General features: G+C 52.9%; 1 protein-coding gene and 1 long non-coding RNA gene across 9 annotated transcripts in view; one reads left to right on the forward strand and one right to left on the reverse strand.

Annotated features, from left to right (window-relative positions):
• The window catches only part of DNM2 (dynamin 2), a 90,134-nt gene that overhangs the window by 15,020 nt on the left and 54,591 nt on the right, over positions 1-20,523 (forward strand). For 7 of the 8 annotated variants that reach the window (XM_023245405.2, XM_023245392.2, XM_023245403.2 and 4 more), the window contains exon 2: positions 18,350-18,423. The exons of the other annotated variant lie outside the window; for it this stretch is intronic. In XM_023245405.2, coding sequence (XP_023101173.2) covers positions 18,350-18,423 — 74 coding nt within the window. The remainder of the gene's footprint in view (positions 1-18,349; positions 18,424-20,523) is intronic. 8 annotated transcript variants of the gene reach the window in all.
• LOC123382185 lies at positions 17,529-19,719 on the reverse strand. The gene is made up of 2 exons (XR_006590172.1): positions 19,178-19,719; positions 17,529-18,757 (listed from the first exon to the last, which is right to left on the reverse strand). It is a non-coding gene; the product is annotated as an uncharacterized LOC123382185 (long non-coding RNA).

Raw genomic sequence — 20,523 nt, forward strand, 5'->3', positions numbered from 1 at the left:
AAACAGGCTCCAGGCTCCGAGCCATCAGCCCAGAGCCTGACGCAGGGCTCGAACTCATGGACCGCGAGATCGTGACCTGGCTGAAGTTGGACGCTTAACCGACTGCGCCACCCAGGCGCCCCTACATAATAAGTTTTAGAATCAGCTTGTTGATTTCTCAAAAAGAAGAAAAATTCTCCATCTTGGCACATGGAGAGCTTTGCTATTAGTATTTCTATCTGTATCTTCTTTTTTTTTTTTTTTAATTAGTTTATTTATTTTGAGAGAGAGTGAGCATGAGCAGGGGAAGGACAGAGAGAGAGGGAGAGAGCGAATCCCAAGCGGGCTCCACACTGACAGTGCAGAGCCTGATACGGGGCTCGGAACTCATGAACCACGAGATCATGACCTGAGCCGAAAACCAGGAGTCGGACGCTTAACTGACTGGCCACCCAGGCGCCCCACTCTCTGTATTCTATCTAACATCACTACCCACCTGAACAAGGGCGGTTATCTCCTCCTAAGTCTTGTACCTTCCGACCTCCCTCCCTGCCCACCCCAGGCGTTCTCCCTATAGTGGCTGTAGAGGGGTCCTATTGAGAATGTATTCTGCCTCTGCTCAGAACCCACCGTGGCTTCTCGTTCTCTCTGTATGAAAACTGAAGTCTTCGCTACCACCCGAAGGCCCTGCATGATCTCCTTGCGCCCCCATCCCTCCTACCGCTCCATCACCTCTCTCCCCTCTCTCCCTCATCTGCCTCTATTTCTCCCTTACTTGTTGTGTTTTGTCTATACTGGGGTCCTCACTGTTCTTCAAACATGTGAAATACATTCCCTCCTCAGGGCCTTTGCACATGCCATTTTCTCTGCCTGGAAAGCTCTTTTCTTGAGATAACCTGATGGATCATCTGTCACCTCCATCAGGCCTGTGGTCAGATGTCTCCTCCTCAACAGGGCCTGCCTGGCCCCACTGCTAAAATGCCTCCACCCTGTTACTCCATCCTCCTGCCCTGCTTAATTTTTCTTGGAAGCACTTGTCCCTCCCTGTCATTGTTCTCTTTATGTATTTGGTTTATTGTCCACCACCACCCAGTAGAAGGTGAGCGCCCTCTTGGTGGGGCCTTGTTCCTGGGTGTGCCCCAGCCCTTTGCATGGTGCCTGGCGTGTATTCGATGCTCTAGAAACCCGTCTCCAGGTAAAGTAACCTTGGGTCTCAGCCACCGAGTGGTCCTCACTCCGCAGAGGCCGCTGAGTTTGCTGTGTGCCCCGCCACAACCTGGGCTCCTGCCCGGTTGGTTGCCCCTTGGAGTTAGGCCCAGTGGGGGAGGTACACACCAGCCAGGCACAGAGAAAACTGGAGGTGGTGACTAAGGTCAGGGTCACAGAGGGGCTGAGGCTGTGGGAGGGCAGGATGAGGACTGGCCACAGTCAGGCCTGAGCCTTTCTGGGAGGGTTTGTGTGGGTGGGCAGTGGTTTTGTCTTAAAAAAAAATTAAAACAAATTTTTTGTTCACGTTTATTCATTTTTGAGAGACAGAGAACAGAGGGTGGGCAGGGGAGGGGCAGAGAGAGAGGGAGACAGTCTGAAGCAGGCTCCAGGCTCTAAGCTGTCAGCACAGAGCCTGATGCAGGGCTCGAACTCATTGACCGCGAGATCATGACCTGAGCCAAAGTTGGACACCCAACCGACTGAACCACCCAGGCGCCCCTATCTTATATATTTTTTAAATGTTTATTTTTGAGAAAGAGTGAGAGAGAGTACATACGTGCGCACTTGAGAGAGAGAGAGAGAGAGAGAGAGAGAGAGAGAGAGAGAGAGAGAGATCGAGAGAGATCAGGGGAGGGGCAGAGAGGGAGGGGGACATAGGATCCAAAGCACACTCTATGCTGGCCGTGGAGAGCCTGATGTGAGCCTCGAACCGACAAACCATGAGATCGTGACCTGAGCCGGAGTCGGACCTTAACTGACTGAGCCACCCAGGTGCCCCTTAAATGTTTTATTTTAAATATTTACTTTGAGAGTGCATACACTTGTGAGCAAGGGGGGCCAGAGAGTGAGGGAGAGAGAGAGAGAATCCCAAGCAGGCTCTGTGCTGTCAGTGCTGAGCCCGGAACAGGGCTCGATCTCATGACCATGAGATCCTGACCTGAGCCGAAATCACGAGTCGGTGGCTTAACCGACTGAGCCACCCAGGTGCCCCCGCAGCGGTTTTTATCTTAAAGATAGTTGATGGACTCGCTCCCTTGTTGGTACATGGGTTGCTTTTGTGCTTTTTGTTTTAAAATAGCATCTTTAACTGAAATATAATTCACATACCATAAAATTCCTCCTTTTAAAGTGTAACCATTAGGTAATTTTTAGCATATTCCCGGAGTTGTGCAACGATCACCACTAATTTCAGAACCTTTTCATGCCCCCCAGAAGACTCTGTACTCATCAGCGGTCACTCCCCACCCCCAGCAACTTGCAACCACGAGTCTGCTTTCTGTCTATGAATTTGCCTGTTCTGGTCATCTTGCGTAAATGGAATCCTACGTTACCTGGTTTCTGTGTCTTGGCTTCTTGTGCCACGTGTTCAAGATTCATCCTTGTCACAGCGTGTATGAGAACTCTATCCCTTTTCACGACTGGATAATATGCCATTGTACAGATGTGCACTTTTGGTTATTTGCTCCTTGGTTGACAGACATTTGGCTCTTTCGCTTCTTGGCCATCAGAGAGAGTGCTGCTGGTGCACATTTGTGTGCAGATTGTTGTGTGCACATGTGTTCATTTCTTTTGAGTAGCTACCCAACAGTGGAATTGCTGAGCCGTATGGTGATCCTTCCGTTTAACCCAGAGAAACCCCTGGACAAACCCCAGAGAAAACCCCAGAAAAAACCACTGTTCTCCACGGTGACTGCACTGTTTTATGTCTGACCCGCTCTGGAGGAGGGTTCTGGTTTCTCCAACTCCTTGCCAACACTTGTTACTATCGGTCTTTTTTAATTTAGCTTCCTCGGGGGGTAGGAAGTGGTGTTTTGTTCTTTTCTGTTCTTTTTTTTTTTTTTTAATTTCCCTAATGACTAATGTGTGCTTGATGGCCGTTTGTGCATCTCTGAAGAAATGTCTATTCAGCTTCATTGTCCATTTTTAGATTGGGTTATTTGTCTCTTGTTGATTTGTGAGAGTTCTTTATATCTGGTGTCAAGGCCAGTCCCTTATGGGATATATTTTCTTCCATTATGTGAGTTGTCTTTTTACTTTTTTCTTTTTTTTTTCAATGTTCATTTATTTATTTTTGCGAGAGAAAGAGAGTGAGCGAGCAGGGGAGAGGCAGAGAGAGGGAGAGAGGGAATCCCAAGCAGGCTCTGCGCTGTCAGCGCGAGATCACGGAGCGTGAGATCATGATCTGAGCCAAAGTTGGACGCTTGACCAATGCCCTTCTTTTTACTCTCTTGATAGTGTCCTAGAAGGAGACAAATTTTATTTTGATGAAATGCCATTTATATGGTTTTTCTTCTATCACTTACGGTTTTGGGGTCATATCCAAGAAACTACTTGTCCGGTCCATGAAGGTCATGAAACTTTACTCCTTCCTGTATTGTCTTTTATAACACTTTTTTTCTTTTATTTTTTGTCACCTAAATCTAAGCCTCCTGTGCTCCCTAAATGTGCCATGGAATAGGTTAGCTTGACACGAGGGCACCTCCACAACCTCAAGAAAAATTCTGCGCGGTGAGATATACAGTAAAACACCACGAAATCCCCAACCCAGTGGCACACCCCGTCTTAGGTATTTGGCTCTGAGAGACCCAAGGCTTAGCTGAAGAAATGCTACCCTTAAGTTTCAGATAATTGCACACTTCCCCTTTGGGCACAGTTGCTTACTTTACGTCTAAGAACTGTGGTCTGAGAAGCTGTAGATATCTTTTTCTTTTTTATAATTTTTTGGTGTTTACTCATTTTTTTTTTTAATTTTTTTTTTTTTAACATTTATTTATTTTTGAGACAGAGAGAAACAGCATGAACGGGGGGAGGGCCAGAGAGAGAGGGAGACACAGAATCAGAAGCAGGCTCCAGGCTCCGAGCCATCAGCCCAGAGCCGGACGCGGGGCTCAAACTCACGGACCATGAGATCGTGACCTGAGCGAAATCGGACGCTCAACCGACTGAGCCACCCAGGCGCCCCAAGTGTTTACTCATTTTTTGAGAGAGAGAAAGAGACACACAGCGAGTAGGGGAGGGGCAGAGAGAGAGGGAGACAGAGAATCGGAAGCAGGCTCTAGGCTCTGAGCTATCAGCACAGAACCCGATGTGGGGCTCGAACTCACGGACCGGGAGATCATGACCTGAGCCAAAGTCATATGCTTAACCGACTGAGCTGCCCAGATGCCCCAAAGCTGTAGATATCTTAAAGAAAAAAAAAAAAAAGTCAAAATCTTACTAAGACAACCTAGAATTACACTGGCCATTATGGGGAATGTTCCAGTTAGGCAAGGTCATTCTTTTTTTTCCAAATTTTAATTAATTAATTAATTTATTAACATTCTTTTATTCATTTTTTTTTTCTGAGAGAGAGAGAGGCAGAGTGTGAGCGGGGGAGGGGCGGGGGCGGGGGGGGGGGGGGGGAGACACAGAATCCAAAGCAGTCTCCATGCTGTCAGTGCTTAAACTCCTGAACTGTGAGATCATGACCTGTGCTGTAGTCAGACGCTTAACTGATTGAGCCACCTAGGCGCCCCTCAAATTTTTATTTAAATTCTAGTTAGTTAACATACAGTCTCATGTTGGTTTCAGGCATAGAATTCAGTGACTCATCACTTACATACAACACCGAGCGCTCATCACAGCAAGTGCCCTCCTTAGTACCCATCACCCATCTAGCCTGTTACCTACCCACCTCCCCTCCATTGGCACTCAGTTTGTTCTTTATCTTTATAAAACTTTTTTAAAAATATTTACTCATTTTTGAGAGAGAGAGAGAGAGAGAGAGAGAGCGAGAGCGCGCACATGAGTCAGGGAGGGGCAGAGAGAGAGGGAGACACAGAATCTGAAGCAGGCTCCAGGCTCTGAGCTGTCAGCACAGAGCCTGACGAGGGGCTCGAACCCATGAACTATGAGATCATGACCTGAGCTGAGGTCAGAGTCTTAACTGACTTAGCCACCTAGGCACCCCTGTTCTTTATCTTTAAAAGTCTCTCATGATTTGGTTCCCTCTCTCTTTTTCCCCTTCCCATATGTTCATTTGTTTCTTTTCTTTTTTTCTTTTTTTTTTTTTTTTTGAGCGAGAATGTGACTGGAGGAGGGACAGAGAAAGAGGGGGACAGAGGATCTGAAGCAAGCTGTGTTACGACAGCAAAGAGGTCAATTCAGGGCTCAGACTCACGAACCATGAGATCATGACCTGAGCTGAAGTCAGATGCTTAACTAACTGAGCCACCCAGGCATCCTGGTTTTTAATTTCTTTCAACAATGTATGTTTTGGTTTTTTTTTAGTTTTCAATGTACATTTTTTTACTTCTTAGATTAGATTTATTCCTAATATTTTATTCTTTTTGATGCCTTTGTAAATGGAACTGTTTTTTTAATTTCACTTTCAGATTGTTCATTGCTGGTGTATAATAATATAACTGATTTTTATATATTTATCTTTTATCCTGCAACCTTGCTGAACTCATTTATTGTCAAAACACAGGTTTTTTTTTTTTTGTGGGGTTTTAGATTCCTTAGCAGTTTCTGTAGACATGATCATGTCATCTGTGAATAGTTTCCTTCTTCCTTTGGATTTCTTTTTCTTGCTTAATTGCTTTGGATAGAACCTCCAGAACAACGTTGAATAGAAGTAAGGGTGGACATCTTGTCTAGTTCCTGATCTTAGAGGGAAAGCTTTAAATGTTTTACCGTTAAATATGGTGATAGTTGTAGGTTTATGAGGAAAGGGTTGTAGATTTTGTCAAATGGTTTTTCTATTCAGATAGTCATATAGTTTTGTTATTTACTCTTACTATGGTGTATTGTACCGATTCATCTTGGCATTTTTGGACCATTATGGCTTTCCTGGGATAAGTCTCACTTGGCTATGATACATGATATTTTTTATATATTGCTGGATTTGGTTTACTTGTATTTTGTTGAGGACTTTTTTGTGTGTCTATATTAATATGAAATATCAATCTGTTGTTTTCTGGTGGTTTTTGTCTAGCTTTGGTATCAGGATAAAGCTGGCCTCATAGAACCAGTTAGGAAGTGTTCTTGCCTTTTCCAATTTTTTGGGGAGTTTGTGAAGGATCAGTGTTAAACCTTCTTTAAGTGTTTGTTACAATTTACCCATGAAGTCATTTGGATCTGTGCTCTTTTGGGGGGGGGGGGAGTTTCTGAGCATAATTTCAGTCTCTTTGGGGAGCCTGGGTCAGTCAGTTAAGCATCCAACTCCTGATTTTGGCTCAGGTTTCTGAGTTTGGACCCCGCTTGTGTGAGTTCAGGCCCTGTGTTGGGCTTTGTGCTGACAGTACAGAGCCTGCTTGGGATTGGTTCTCTCCCTCTCTCTCTGCCCCTTCCCTGCTTGTGCACACATGTGCTCTCTCTCTCAAAATAAATAAAACTTAAAAAAATTCAGTCTCCTTACTTGTTATAGGTGTATTCAGATTTCTTTTACCTTTTTTTTTTTTTTAGGATTTTATTTTTGGGTCACCTGGGTGGATCCAGTAGGTTGAGCATCCGACTTTGCTCAGGTCATGATCTCATGATTCCTGGGCTTGAGCCCTGTGTTGGGCTCTATGCTGACAGCTCAGAGCCTGGAGCCTGCTTTGGATTCTGTGTCTCTCTCGTCCCCTCCCCTGCTTGTGCTTGCTCGCTCTCTCTCTCTCTCTCTCTCTCTCTCTCTCAGAAATGAATAAACATTAAAATTTTTTTTTAAGGAAGATCTTCTTTTTAAATAATCTCTATACCCAATTTGGGGCTTGAACCCACAACCCTTGGATTAAGAGTCACATGCTCAGGGTGCCTGGGTTACTCAGTCGGTTGAGCGTCCGACCTTGGCTTGGGTCATGCATGATCTCACAGTTCGTATGTTCAAGCCCCGCATCAGACTCTGCGCTGACAGCTCGGAGCCTGGAGCCTGCTTCCGATTCTGTGTCTCCCTCTCTCTCTGCTCCTTCCCCGCTTGCGCTCTGTTTCTCTCTCAAAAATGAAGATTAAAAAAAATAATAAAAAATAAACATAGGTGCCTACATCTATATAGGTGCATTTTCCTCTGCATGCTGCTTTTGCGGAAGCCTGTGAGTTTCGGCATTTTGCGTCTTCTTTTTCATTCCCCTCAAGATACTCTCTGATCTCCCTTAGGTTTTCCTCTTTGACTTGCTAGTTACTGAGGAATGTGTTGTTTAATTTCCACGCGCTTGTGAATTTCCCCAAATTTCCTTTCGTTACTGATTTCTGATTTCACCCCGTGTGGTCAGAGAACGTACTTTATGTAATTTCTGCCCTTTGACATTTACTGAGTCCTGTTTTACGGCCTGTCCTGGAGGATGTTGCACGTGCCCTTGATACGAATGTGTTCTCTGCTGTCGTTGGGTGGGGCGTGCTGTGCACGTTTGGTGGATCTCGTCGGTTTGTGGGGGTGGTGTTTCCTTGTTGACCTCTTGTTCAGTTGAAGGCGGGGGCCTGGCGTCTCCCAGCTGCCCTTGTAGACTCCCCTCGGTTTCCCTCGTCTCGTGCTCTTTACGACTGCACGGTCGTCTCCGGTCCAGCCCCGCCGTGCCACGTCCACTCCCTGTCCCCTTCTGACAGGCCACGGGAGTGAGGCGACAGGCTTGCTTGTCTGCTAGGCCCAGGGCTGGTCCCTAGGAGGGGGCTGCTGTGCTGGGGGGGGGAGTAGATTTAGCATCGTCTAGCCCGATGTGCCGGGAGACACCGTTGCAACAGGGTCCTCCTGGAGGTGCCAAGGAATGTCTCCCTTTTTGCCATCGTCCCTACCGACCAGTCTTGTGGAGGAGGGCCCTACGTGTGCCAGGGACCGGGGCTCACGGGACTCGTCCTTCTGATCCTCTGACAGCCTGACAGCGTGGGCACCGTTACTATCCCCATCTTACAGATGGAGAAACTGAGGTCCGGGGGAGAGAAGATCCTTGTTCAGGTCTCACAGCTGGACAGCTGCAGACTCTGTGCTTCCCACTGTCACGGACCTATCTGTCCCTACAGGGAGCGGTGACTGTCCGCCTTGTCCTCGGAGTTCAGGGGCTCCTTTCCATCTTCGTTCCGGTAACATGGGGTGTAATGACCAGGATGGTGCCGGCAGACCGGGATAGGAAGAAGCCGTCTGGGTTGGTGGCGGAGGATGCCGTCAGCTTATGTGCCTTTGGTCCAGGTGACCACACGTCTTTACGTTCAGTTTCCCCATCTGCGTCACGGGGTTGGCGAGAGCCCCTGTGAAGAGGGGGATGGAGACTTGTGTGCACAGGGCTCGGCTCAGTGTTTTGTTGTGTGCGCCCTCACAGATGCCGGCCCCTCTTACGGGTCACTCCTCAGCGGGCATGTACTGAGCACCTGTTGTGTGCCAGGCGCTGTGCCGGGGGTGGGGGGCCAGGCAGTGAACGAAGGAGACGGCTTAGAGTGGGGACCAGTATGCAGGAAGGAAGCTTGGAGAGGAGGCAGAGCCTGGCCCGGGGAAGCAGTTAGGGAACCTCTCCTGGCAGGCTCCGTCCAACCAGTGTCCAGAGGAAGAGTGGAGGGCTCTTTGGGGGCATCTGGTGGCGAAGGAGCCCGAGAGGAGGCATCAGTCAGCAGGGCCTGGGAGCGGGAGCGGGGAGGGGGGTGGGAGCCAGCGGACAACGGCAGGGAAGTGATGGGGCGCTGGTGTTGGGCCTTGTGGGCTGCAGACAGGACACTCGTTTGTGTCCCAAGTTTGCTGGAAGACACAGGTGGGTTTTAAGAATGTGTGCGGCATGATCCGACGTGTTTGAAAAGCTGTCCCCGGATGCCAGGTCGAGAACACATGGGGCATGAGGACTGGGGGAGCATGGCTGTCCCAGGGGCTCAGCCTAAGGAGGTTGGGACCAAGCAGGGGACGAAGGCAGGATTTGCTGACAGATCGACTGTAGGAGGTGGGAAAGACGTGACCTGGGCAAGGGCGGTAAGGCCGTCCTGTCTCGTGTGACACTGTGGACCAGTCTGTCTGGACTGTTCCTCGTCCCGTCATCTGGGAGGGGCTCTGGGAAGAGGGTTGCGGAGGACACACACCCGTTCTCCTACTTGAAGAAGGAGCCTGCCAGGAGGATGGTTCTGGAATGCTAGGAGCGTGGCGGAGCCCTGCCTGGCCTTCTTCCTGCCTATTTACCAACATCCTGCCTCTGGCTTCAGTTGGGCCTCTTGGGTGGTGACACACGCAGAAGTAGGAATCCATATGTGGCTGACCTGCGGCACCTGCACTGTCTTCTGTCCCCATCGCACCTCATTTTATAGATGAGGACATTGGTCCCAAGACGTGCATGACCTTGCCACCGGGGTCACGCAGCTGACGTGGGGCAGGCTGTCTGCTGCAGGGTAGAGCAGTGAGGATGCTGAGGGGACCCGCCGGGGGGGCAGAGTCGACAGCTTGGGTTCCCAAATGCCAGTGTCTTTTCTGTCACCTATGAAAATGCTGCTTGGCCGCCCCGTTGCTTTGGCACTCTTGGTACAACAGCAAAGGTAAAAATTAATATTTGCCTGTTACAAAAGTTATAAAAAAGTTACAGAAGACTGAAATTCAAGGCATGTGGGAGACCATGAAACAGGAAGTTTTTCCATTTGCATTCCATAACACGACTTCCATCGGGCCCAGGTGTCACCTTCAAGTTTGTTGTCCCCACACAGGCAGGAAATGGGCACAAGCGTTTAAAAATATTTGGAGGACATAGTCTGTTCTGTCCATCACACTTTGCTTTCAGCACTGTGGCCTGGATTCCCTCCTGGCCCGGTTCCAAGATTGATTGGGCCAGTTCCATGCGAGCGGACATCTAGGTGGTTAACGGATTTCACTCTGGAAAGCACTGCCGCAGGGAGAGGCCATCCTTGCAGAATCACTCGGGAGAAGGAAAACGGGGTGACGTGGAGGAGGGGTATCAGTAGGGGACAGTCAAGCCTCTCAAAAGAGTTGACATCTGAGTTGAATCCTGACTGACCAGAGGAAGCCAGGATTGTGAAGAGGCTCCGAGGAGATGTTCATTCCAGGCGGAGGGTCAGCACATGCAAAGGCCCTGCAGCAGAAATAGATTTGACCTGTTTGCTGTACCTTGACCAGCTGTGTGGCTCAGGGAGTGAGTGAGGTGGGGGTGAGGGCAGGGAGGTGACAGGGCGACTGCTCAGGGCCTTGGAGGCCATCGGGAGGACTTTGGAGCAGAGGAGGGTCACGGTCTGGTTCATATTGTGTCCAGTTTTCCCTCGATTGTGTAGGGCAGATGGTCTCTTTTTGGGCACCGTGGTAAGAACTTTGCATATCCTTCCAACTGCCTACCGTCTGAGGCAGATGACATCGTCCCCACTTAACAAATAACAAGTAAGGAAACTGAGGCACAGAAAGGTGACCAGACCTATGCAGATTGTCTAGAAAATAAATGGAAGCGCCTGGACTCCCGCTGGGGTCTGCAAGACCCAAGAGCCACGGCTGCTAGTCTCCATGGGCCCCTTCTGCTTTTGTTCCTGGCCTGGCCTCCAGATGAGACCATGGAGCCGGTGACACTGTGGCTGAGTGCCAGGGGTGGGGCTGGGCTCTGGAACCTGCAGGATTCCTGAGCAGGGAGGAGCCTGCTGGGAATTGTGAAGAGGTGGCACCCCGGAGTGGGACCCTGAAAGCCAACAAGACGCTGGCCCGCCCGCCTCCACCTGAGCCCCAGTCTCCTCGTTGGGTCCTTCATCCCACAAACTGGTCACTTGCCTCATGCCTGGCTCTGTATTGAGAACTGAGAGATCGGAGAACGTGCCAGGCAGAGGACCCGGCTCCTATGGGCCTGCCATTTTATTTTTTATTTATTTATTTACTTTTTTAGCGTTTATTTATTTTTGAGACAGAGACAAAGCATGAACGGGGGAGGGTCAGAGAGAGGGAGACACAGAATCTGAAACAGGCTCCAGGCTCTGAGCTGTCAGCACAGAGCCCGACGCGGGGCTCAAACTCACGGACCGCGAGATCATGACCTGGGCCGAAGTCGGCCGCTTAACCGACTGAGCCACCCAGGCGCCCCATGGGGCTGCCATTTTAATGGATAGGTGGGAGGAAAGGGACCACAGCCATATGAACAGACCAGTAAATTGGAAGATGCCGGTTCTGAATAGAATTGAGAATCGAGCAGGATGGGCACCTGCTTTATGTTCGGAGGGTGCTGGGATGAAGATAGAGAAGAGATAGTTTGGCCAGGAGTTGCTAGTTGGCCCTGTGGATGTTGCAGGGAGAGAGTTCTAGGCTGCGGGAGCAGTCAGTGCAAAGGCCCTGAGGCAACCATACCTGTTTGGGGGCAACACGGCAGAGAATAGCATAGCAGGAGCTGAGTGAGTGAGAGGGAGAACAGGAGGAGGGGAGGTGACTGGGCAGGCTGTGCGGGGCCTTGTGGGCCTTCGAGGACTTGGGGTTTTTACCCTGAGGGAGGTGGGGGTCTTGGGAGGCCTCTGAACAGAGGGAGGCAGCCACTGCATCCATACACACCATGTGGCCACGTCGGGGGCGAGGGTGGGTAGCCTAAGAGGCAGCAACTGTACTGGTCCAGGCAAGCACGAGTGGCCGGTGTGATGGCCGTGGATGTGCAGGGAAGTGGGCCAGTTTGTGCCCAGCTGGAGGTGGACCCAGCAGGGCTTGCTGCTGGGTGGAGTGGGCAGTGAGGGGTGGGAGGAGCCCTGGGTCTGCGGTCTGAGTCAGCCTGCCTGCCTCTTGGGGTGACTACAAGGACACAGTGACACCTGCCCGGGGCCACTGAGTGTGGGCTGGGCTCTGGGTCACCAGTGCTTACTGTTGGATGGCATCCAGATGGGTGGTAATGAGGCAGGGACTGGGTGGGGACCGGTGGGGCGTATAGACTGGATAGTGTGGCTCCAGAGGCCCAGCGATGAACTCTACTTCTTTTCTAGCAAAACCACAGAGGAAGCCCTGGGGGTTTGGGGGTGATGGGGTGGGGCGGGGAGGGAGCAGCAGCGGTTCTGCATCGCTGACATCTTTCCTATGTTTCCATCCCAGCTCTGCTCCTTCCTTGCCGAGTTGCCTGGGCAAGTCCTGAAACTCTGAGCCTTAGTCTGCCTATCTGGGAAGTGGGAGTGTTGGCCCTGGTTGCATTCTTTTGGTCTTGCTAGAGGGTTTGCTGAGATGTTGCCAAAGATGGGGTTAGAGCTGGGCTAGGGGGGCAGCCACTGCTTCCTATATGGGCTCTTATCAGAGCCTGAGAGAGTGGGCTGGGTACAAACAGGTCCCTGGAGTGTGGGCCTCCTGCTGAGGGCTTTTTCCATGGCTGGAGTTGTGCTGAGGTCTCCTAGCCACAATGAGGCTTTGAGTGACCCCCATGAGTATATGGCGATGAGGAAGAGATCCCAGCCAAGGGCGCTTACTGGGCCTCCTGTCACCATGCTGCTCAGGTGAGGGGTGACCTGGCCCTTAACAGCTCTGACTCATCCTCTGCCAGCTTATCTGTTTGTTTTCCCTCCCCTGGGAAGGCCTCCACCTGCCCACCTACCAGCCTGGGTTTTAAGCCTCCATTGTTCCCTCAGCCAGGCATCCCCACCCATGTATGGGGCTGGAAGTCAAAGGGCTCCTGGGGGGACCTTGGTCTCTGTTCAAACAACAGTAAATAAACAGCTGGGACTTCTGATCTGCCCCTGGTGCCACCACCTGCTGTGCCTTTCCCTCCCTACTCCCTACCACTCTCTTCTCAGGAGCCCTCATTACCTTCCAGGGAGAGGTGGCCCATTTTAGAGCTTGGAAACTGAGGCTCGGAGAGGGTGAAGTGATGTGTGCGGGTCAGGAGGCCAGCGGGGCCTTCCCTGAAGGATGAGTGGCATCCTCTCATCCCACTGATGGCCGTGCCAGTGCCCAGAGAAGGTGGAGACCTGCCTAGGACCACACAGCTCATGGGGGCAGGGCTGGGCTTTGAACCCAGGCTCTCTGGTTCCAGCGTCCATATTCCTCTTGGCCATTCAACAAACTATTTAATGAGCACCTGCTGTATGCCAGGCACTGTTCTAGGTGCTGGAGATCTAGCAGTGACCAGGCCAGGGGAAGCCATGTGTTGTCACAGGGCTAGACTTCCATTGAAAGCCATGTTATGGGAGTGGGAAAGGGCATGCGTTTGGGAGGGAGGGGTGCAGTCCACTGCATCTGCCCACGGGTGGGTGCGCAGTGCCTGTGGGGAGGAGGTTCCTGGCAGAGGGAACAGTCCCTGCAAAGACTAGAAGCCAGAAGTGAAGAGATCCCCGAGCAGGAGGAAGCAGGGGTGGGGCTGGTAGGGTGGGTAGGTAGAGGACCCTGTCAACTGCGGGATGTGATTTCTGTAGGACGGAGGCTTGGAGGCCTGGTCTTTGTTTTAGAAAGAGACCATAGGGGCACCTGGGTGGCTTAGTCGGTTAAGCCTCCGACTTAGCTCAGCTCAGCTCAGCTCAGGTCGGAGTGTTCAACGCGGTGAGTTAGAGCCCTGTGTTGGAACCCAGCTTGGAGCCTGGAACCTGCTTCAGATTCTGTGTCTCCCTCTCTCTCTCTGCCCCTCCCCTGCTCATTCTCTCTCTCAAAAATAAATAAACATTAAAAAGAGAGAGAGAGAGAACCATAGGTGGGGTACCTGTGTAGCTCAGTCCGTTAAGAGTCCAACCCTGAATTTTGGCTCAGGTCATGATCTCACGGATGTGAGATTGAGCCCCATGTTGGGCTCCACATTGGGAGTGGAGCCTGCTTGGGATTCTCTCTCTCCCTGTGCCCCTTCCCTGCTCATGCTCTCTTTCTCTCTCTCTCTCTCTCTCTCTCTCAAAAAAAAAAAAAAAAAAGACCATAGGTAACCTGGGAGGAGGATCCTGTGGGCCAGGCCTAGGCCCATAGATAGAGGCCAGGTGCAGCAATGAACCCCTACTCTGTGCCAAGGAACAGAGTAGACCCGGGCTCCTGTCCTGGGGGGCTACGTGGCAGAGGGGGGCAGGTAAGCAGATAAGTGACTTGAAGTGTTAGTGACGAGGAAGAAAATGAGGGCAGGTGGGCGATGGGGTGGGGTTGGAGTTGTAAGTGGGGGTGGCAAGTCTCCCTAGGGAGGTGTCATTTGGGCCAGAGCTGTGGGGAGTGTGAGTCATGGGGGCGCCTGTGTGGTACCCAGCTGACCTCCGAGGTGGGCGGTGTCACCCCGTCTTGCTGACTAGGAAACCCAGACCGGAGAGCCAGGGCAGCTGGCGGGAGGTCACAGCCTGCGCAGGGCAGCCTGGGCGTCCAGTCGGGGTGGGGGTGGGTTGAATCAGGGCGGAGGAAGCAGACGACTGAGGCTTGGTTGTTGCCTCCACATAAGCGGATGGTGTTCTGGGCAGAGTTACGAGGGGAGATGGTCTCCTTCCACCACCCAGGCCGGGAAGGCCCCCAGGGCGCTCCTGCTGCCTTGTGCCAGAACATCCTCTGGGCACAGCCGGACGGGCCCTTCCTCCCCGAGCCTCTTGGGAATTTCCAGGGAGCTGCTTTTGGGGGGACTGTCCAGGCCGAGTCCGCACTCGGTGTTGCTGCCCTTTCCACTCAGCAGTTCGAGAGCTTCTGGACACGCGATTGGAGGAATCCCAGGGCGGCTGGCACTCCCAGCCTGGTGCGCAAGTCCCCGCGCGCCTGCTCGGCCTCGTCCTTCGGCCTTCTCCCCCTCGGGCTGAGCCTCCTTTGCCTGGGCTGCACCCTCCGGTCACCACCAAGCTCCAGCCCCGGCCAGCTGCCTTCCCTGCATGTGCCCGGAGCTCTTGGGTTCTCTTGGGCATCGTGCTGGTCCTCGTGTTGTTGCGAGGCGCTCACTGTCCGTTGTCTGTAGTGTTACCATTGTGTCCATGGTGCCTGGCCCCCCCAGACACACCCAGAACAGTTACAGGACAGCGTGGGCCGATACCTTGGCCCTGGTGGGGGTGATGCCAGCGGCTTTTGAGTCAGAGGTGTGGGCCCAGAGGCCGGGTGACCTCATACGCCGTGAACTTCAGTCCATGTTCCCACCACTCCCCGATGCCTAGTGACCTTGTTTTCTTATGTAAATTCACGCACTCAGGAAATCACCAGACAGATCAAGATAGAGTCCATCCCAGAAAGTTCCCCGGTGCCCCTTCCAGTCAGTTCCCCAAAGGGAACCAAGTGCTCTGATTTCTATCACCAGAGACGAGTTTTGCCTGTTCAGGTTCACCCTCTGACTCAGCAGGAGAAACGAGGGCGTATGTCTACCAGAGGCATGTGTGCAAATGTTCCTAGCAGCTGTATTTGGTTTTTTATTTTTAATTTTTTTTTAATGTTTATTTTTGACAGAGAGACCGAGCATGAGTGGGGGAGGGGCGGAGAGAGAGGGAGACCCAGAATCCAGTGCAGGCGCCAGGCTCTGAGCCGTCAGCACAGAGCCTGACGCGGGGCTCGAACTCACGGACCGTGAGATCTTGACCCGGGCCGAAGTCGGATGCTCAACCGACTGAGCCACCCAGGCGCCCCAGCAGCTATATGTGTAACGACCCCGAACTGGAAAGACCCCAAGTGGCCCATCCATGCCACAGGGCACGGGTCAGCAGTGGAAAGGAGCCTCCTGCAGTCACACACAGCAGCTTGGAGGAACCACATAGACAGGCGTGGGGAATTCATTCCCGTGCTTCTGTATCGTTTGGTCCCTGACCTGTTCCTGTTGTGGAGGAGGTGGAGAGGTGGAGTGGAAGATTCTGGTGCGGGACGTGCACACCGTCACCGCTGCTGTCTGTGATTCTGTTGGAGGGCCGGCGCCCGTGGTTTCCAAGATGCCACATCTCTGATGTGCAAGGGACTTCCTGTCCCTGCCTCTCAGGTCTTTGCCTGTGAGCCGGGTGGCCTGGGGCTCCGGGAGTGCCAGGGCCAAGGCCGAGTGTGGTGTTTGAGAGGTTAACAGCTACCAGCAGGCCCGCCCTGTCCCTGGCATCTGCCGTGAAGTGGCTCTGCTCTCCTGGAGACATTGGGATGGATGTCCCCTCTGGGGAGGGCCGAGGTGAAGAACTGACTGACTTTGGGGCCTGGTGACCTGCTTGGGGCCTCCTCGCCATTTCCCCGCTCTGCCCTATCTGCACCCCTACATGTAGCTCACCTCCTGTTTCCCCTTCTCTGCCCAGACCAGCTGCGAAGCCCTCTTACCTCCGTAGCGTGTCTTCTTTGTCCCCAGCACCTCCATCGTTAACACCTGAGGTGTAGAGGGTGACTTTGCCACCAGGGGCCACGGGCTTCATCCTCCTGGGGCTCACCGGCATCCTTGGGATGTTCTTCTGTCTCTTGGGCCCCCCCACCCTCCATGGTTGGACTGTCCTCTCCTGAACTGCTGTCAGCTCTGTCCAGTGTCGGTCCACTGCTCTCTGTTCCTGCCGCTCTGGGTCTAGCCTCTGTCGTCACATACGTGGACCAGTGCAGTCCCCTCGTGCCTTTCCTGCCTCTGGACTCCCACCCTTGCCTCTGTGGCCGCCAGAGGGTTTATTTATTTTGAGAGAGAGACAGCGTGAGTGGGGGAGGGCAGGGGGGCAGGCAGAGGATCTGAAGCAGGCTCTGTGCTGATAACAGGGAGCCCGATGCGGGGCTCGAATCCATGAGCTATGAGATCATGACCTGAGCCGAAGTCAAACGCTCAGTCAACTGAGCCATCCAGGCTCCCCTGTCCTTCAGAGGGTTCTTTTAAAGCCACACACCTTTAAAAGCACACAGAGTTATAATCTGGCTGTCCCCCTAACCCCCATCGGGCTGCTTTGCTCTAAGAATGATGACCGGACTCCGGCACCCCTGTCACCCCACCCCTCTCTGGGCCTGTCTGCTTGAGCGCCCCACTCTGCTGCTCGGACTGTGCCCCTGTGGGGCCTTTAGAGCCCTGAGGCCCAGAGAGGGCCCCTCGTCTCAAAGGCCGGGCTGCAGGTCCCCGTGAGCGCGAGCCGGTGGGCCAACCTTACGTGGTCACTGCCACCTCCTTGCGCCCAGCCAGCGGAGGTGAAGTGCGGTGGGGCTGCCCACAGGCTGTCACGTGTGGCGCATGCCCGGGTATGCCTCCTTCCCTCCAGCACCCACCGGGTTATTAACACGTTCCCAGGGATTCTGCCAGCCAGCCTGAGCTGAGAACCAGTGACCTCCTCTGGGGCCTTCCAGGCTCCCAACAGGGGTTCCCGACGCTAGGAGGTGCCCTCCTGAGGCACTGTGGCTGTCACAGTACTGGGGAGCGGGTTGGTGCCGGTGGCCCTGGGTTGAGAACCCCAGGATGCTGTTGTCTTGCTGTATTTGGGACACACCTGCCCAGTACCACTAGTCCTGTGTCCCGCACAGATTGCAAACAATCTAAACATTGGTGTGCAAGCCTGGTTTGAAACTTTCTGAACCTGGAGCTTTTCTCCATTTTACACGAGACACCAAAGAATCCTTTGCACGGCTTCAATCTCCGAAAACCCCTCTTCTACTTCCACGCTCACTGGACCCTGGCTCTTTGGCTTTCCTTTCTCAATGGTCCAGAGGGCCTTCTGGTCGTCCTGCTTTGCATGAACCCACGTGTAGTGGTGTAGGTCCAGCTGGTGCCTGAGTATTTCCTTGGTGAAATACGCAGGGTACGTTTCTTTATTTAACAGCTTTATTGAGGGATTGTTTATATACCAGGAAAATTTACCCATTTCAAATGCAGTGGTTTTTAGTACACTTACAGTAAATATTAGCATCACCACAGTCAGGTTTTAGGACATTTCCAGAAAGCTCCCTCCTCATGTCCCACCCCTTGGGCAGCCATTGATCCTGCCTGCATCGATTTGTCTTTTTGGGACATGAAACATGTATTTTGTCATCAACTACTTTCCTTTTATTTAGTCTTCGTACCATACATAAGGCATTAAATTAATTTAAAACACGTATGTAGGAAATGAACCCGTTTCTTTGGGGTGCAGGAGATATTGTTCAAATATCTGTCAGCGAAAGGGCTCTGGGGGCATGCTGGGGCTGGAGCACGGCCAGCCAGAGGGAGACGGTTCCATTCACCACCAACCTTCATTCCAGTCCCTCTTCTGCCCCCGGTGGCCTCAGGACCCTCCAAGATCTGGCCAGGATCTTGGTATCTTTGCTGTGTCTGGCTGGGACTGGTATCTTTGCTGAGGTTGCCCCAGTCGCCAGGCGGGATTGCTTCACACGTGTGGTCACACTTCCTGCCCCGCGAGCCAGCCGCTGAGTAATTTCTGTCCTTTTCCCCTCCCACAGGGACTTCCTTCCCCGAGGTTCAGGAATCGTCACCCGGCGGCCTCTCATTCTGCAGCTCATCTTCTCAAAAACAGGTACAGTGAGTGGGGCAGTTCGCTGCTGCAGCAGATAATGAGTGTGGGCGCAGTGCCCGGCAGGAGTGCCGGGGCCAGTGGCGGTGTCCGGGGTCTTGGGTCATCATTTGGGCTTGAACTCACGTTCTCCATCCGTGTAGGGAAGTTGAAGCGCAGTTCAGTGGACACCCACCCCTCATGTCCTCAGTTGTGACCGGGCTGCCAGGTGCCGTGTCTGCTTGCTGTGTTGTGGATAACACATTTTTTGCTGAACGAACGCTTTCGAAATCAGTAGCATGTGACCCATCAAGCCGGAGTGCTTCGGTGCGCCTCCCCTTGCCGTGAGGACACCTTCCTACAGTCGCGGAACCACACCCAAGAAAAGTAATCATTCCTGCACGTTATCTGATGCCCAGTCCATAATCAGGTTGCCACTTGTCCCCCAGATACCCTCCCTGGCTAGTTTTGCAGTGCTCTGATCTGCCCCCTGCTGCACCGTGTTGTCCCGTCTCCTCTCTTTTCATTAGGGCAGCATGGCCGCTTGAGTCACGCTGTTGGCTTTTGGAGAGGCCCGCCCATTGAATGTAGAATGGCCCACGTGGAGATTCCTTTCTGGCTTCCCCTGGGTGGCCTCTGTTTATTTCTGTTCTTTCCACACAAGCCTGGCATGACGTGGGCGTGTCTCCCACAATAAAACCCAGTCAGGCCTCCTTAGAAAGCATCGCGGGTCAGAAGCTGGAAGGGGACAGAGGAGCTTTCGGGGGCATGGCCTCACCTCTCTCCAGAGCCCCGAGCGGCCTCCGTGCTGCTCCCCCACTGACGTATCCCCCCTGGGGTATCACCGTTGGTCAGTTCAGGATTCATTGGGCGCCAGTCTCACCGCACGGCCTGGTTAAACACACCCATACTAGGAAGGCAGCTGACACACCCCCATTTTACAACTGGAGGAAACTGGAGCTTAGCCGCGTCATTCGACTTGACTCTCTGCTGTGCTCCAGTCACGCCCTCTCGCTTTCATCTTCTGACTCCGCCCAGCCCAGCTGGGAGGAGGCGTGGCTCCAGTGAGAGGCGATAGCGGATTGGTCCACACCTCCTCTTTGTGAGCTCTGCCATGTCATAGGCCACAGGCAAGCCAATGGGCTGCTTTCTGTGGATTCAGAGGTCCGATCAGCTGGGCCCAGACTGGCGGCAGCAGAGCCCCAGTTTTCAGATGTCAGTGGGTCAGAGTCGTGTAAGGCTTGGCCTGGTGGGTTTTTGCTTCTCATTCAGCAGGTTTCAGCAGTTTGGTGGTGGTGGTGGGGGGGGTGAGAATATGCATTTTAATGAGTTCCCAGCTGATGGCTGATGCTTCTGGCCGATGGCCACTCAGGGAAAACCTCTGCCCTGCTGGGTAGGCCCTGGGAGCTAAGACTGCCGGGGTTCAGATCGTGACTCTGCAGCTTACTGGCTGTATGGCCCCTGGGGAGGGACTCCTGCTCATGATGTGTTTCCTTTCTGGACAGTGAAGATAATAATAGCAGCGACTTTGTCGGTTGCCATGAAGACCGCGCGTTATTCAATATGTCCAACCCTCGGAACAGTGCCTGGCACTCGAGGTCCTCCCCGTGTGGTGCTGACTCAGTGGCTGCGGTTTTGTGCTTTCCACTGGTCTGTTTGGGACAGCTTGCTGCTGGCTTTCTGCACTGGAAGGTGGCAGGAGTCCCCCCACCCCCCATCACCTCCTCGGTGGCTGTCACCCAGCTGTGGTCCACTGAGCACTTAATGCATGCCACAGGCTGGTCCACGCCCAGGGCACAGCAGTGACTGGACCAAAGCTGCTGCCACCACCAGTCACCTGCCCCCTTGACACTCCCATTAGTGCCGGGGGACAGAAGTGGGAGACTTGGAGTGAGACCAGCAGGGAGACAGGCAGTCCTGGTCCCCACCGGGTGGGAGTGTGTGTATAGAGAGGGGTGGGTAACTAACTTCATCCGGAGGGTGGGACATCCCGGGGCATCTCCGAAGAAGTGATGTTGGAGCCGAGGCTGATGGGAACTCTCCTTCCCAGCAGAAAGTGGTAGATGTGAAGAGCAGTGAAGGCAGAAACTCTGAGGGTACACATCAGCCTCGTGCCTGACCCGG

The sequence above is a fragment of the Felis catus genome, chromosome A2 (assembly GCF_018350175.1).
Source record: "Felis catus isolate Fca126 chromosome A2, F.catus_Fca126_mat1.0, whole genome shotgun sequence".
NCBI lineage: Eukaryota > Metazoa > Chordata > Mammalia > Carnivora > Felidae > Felis > Felis catus.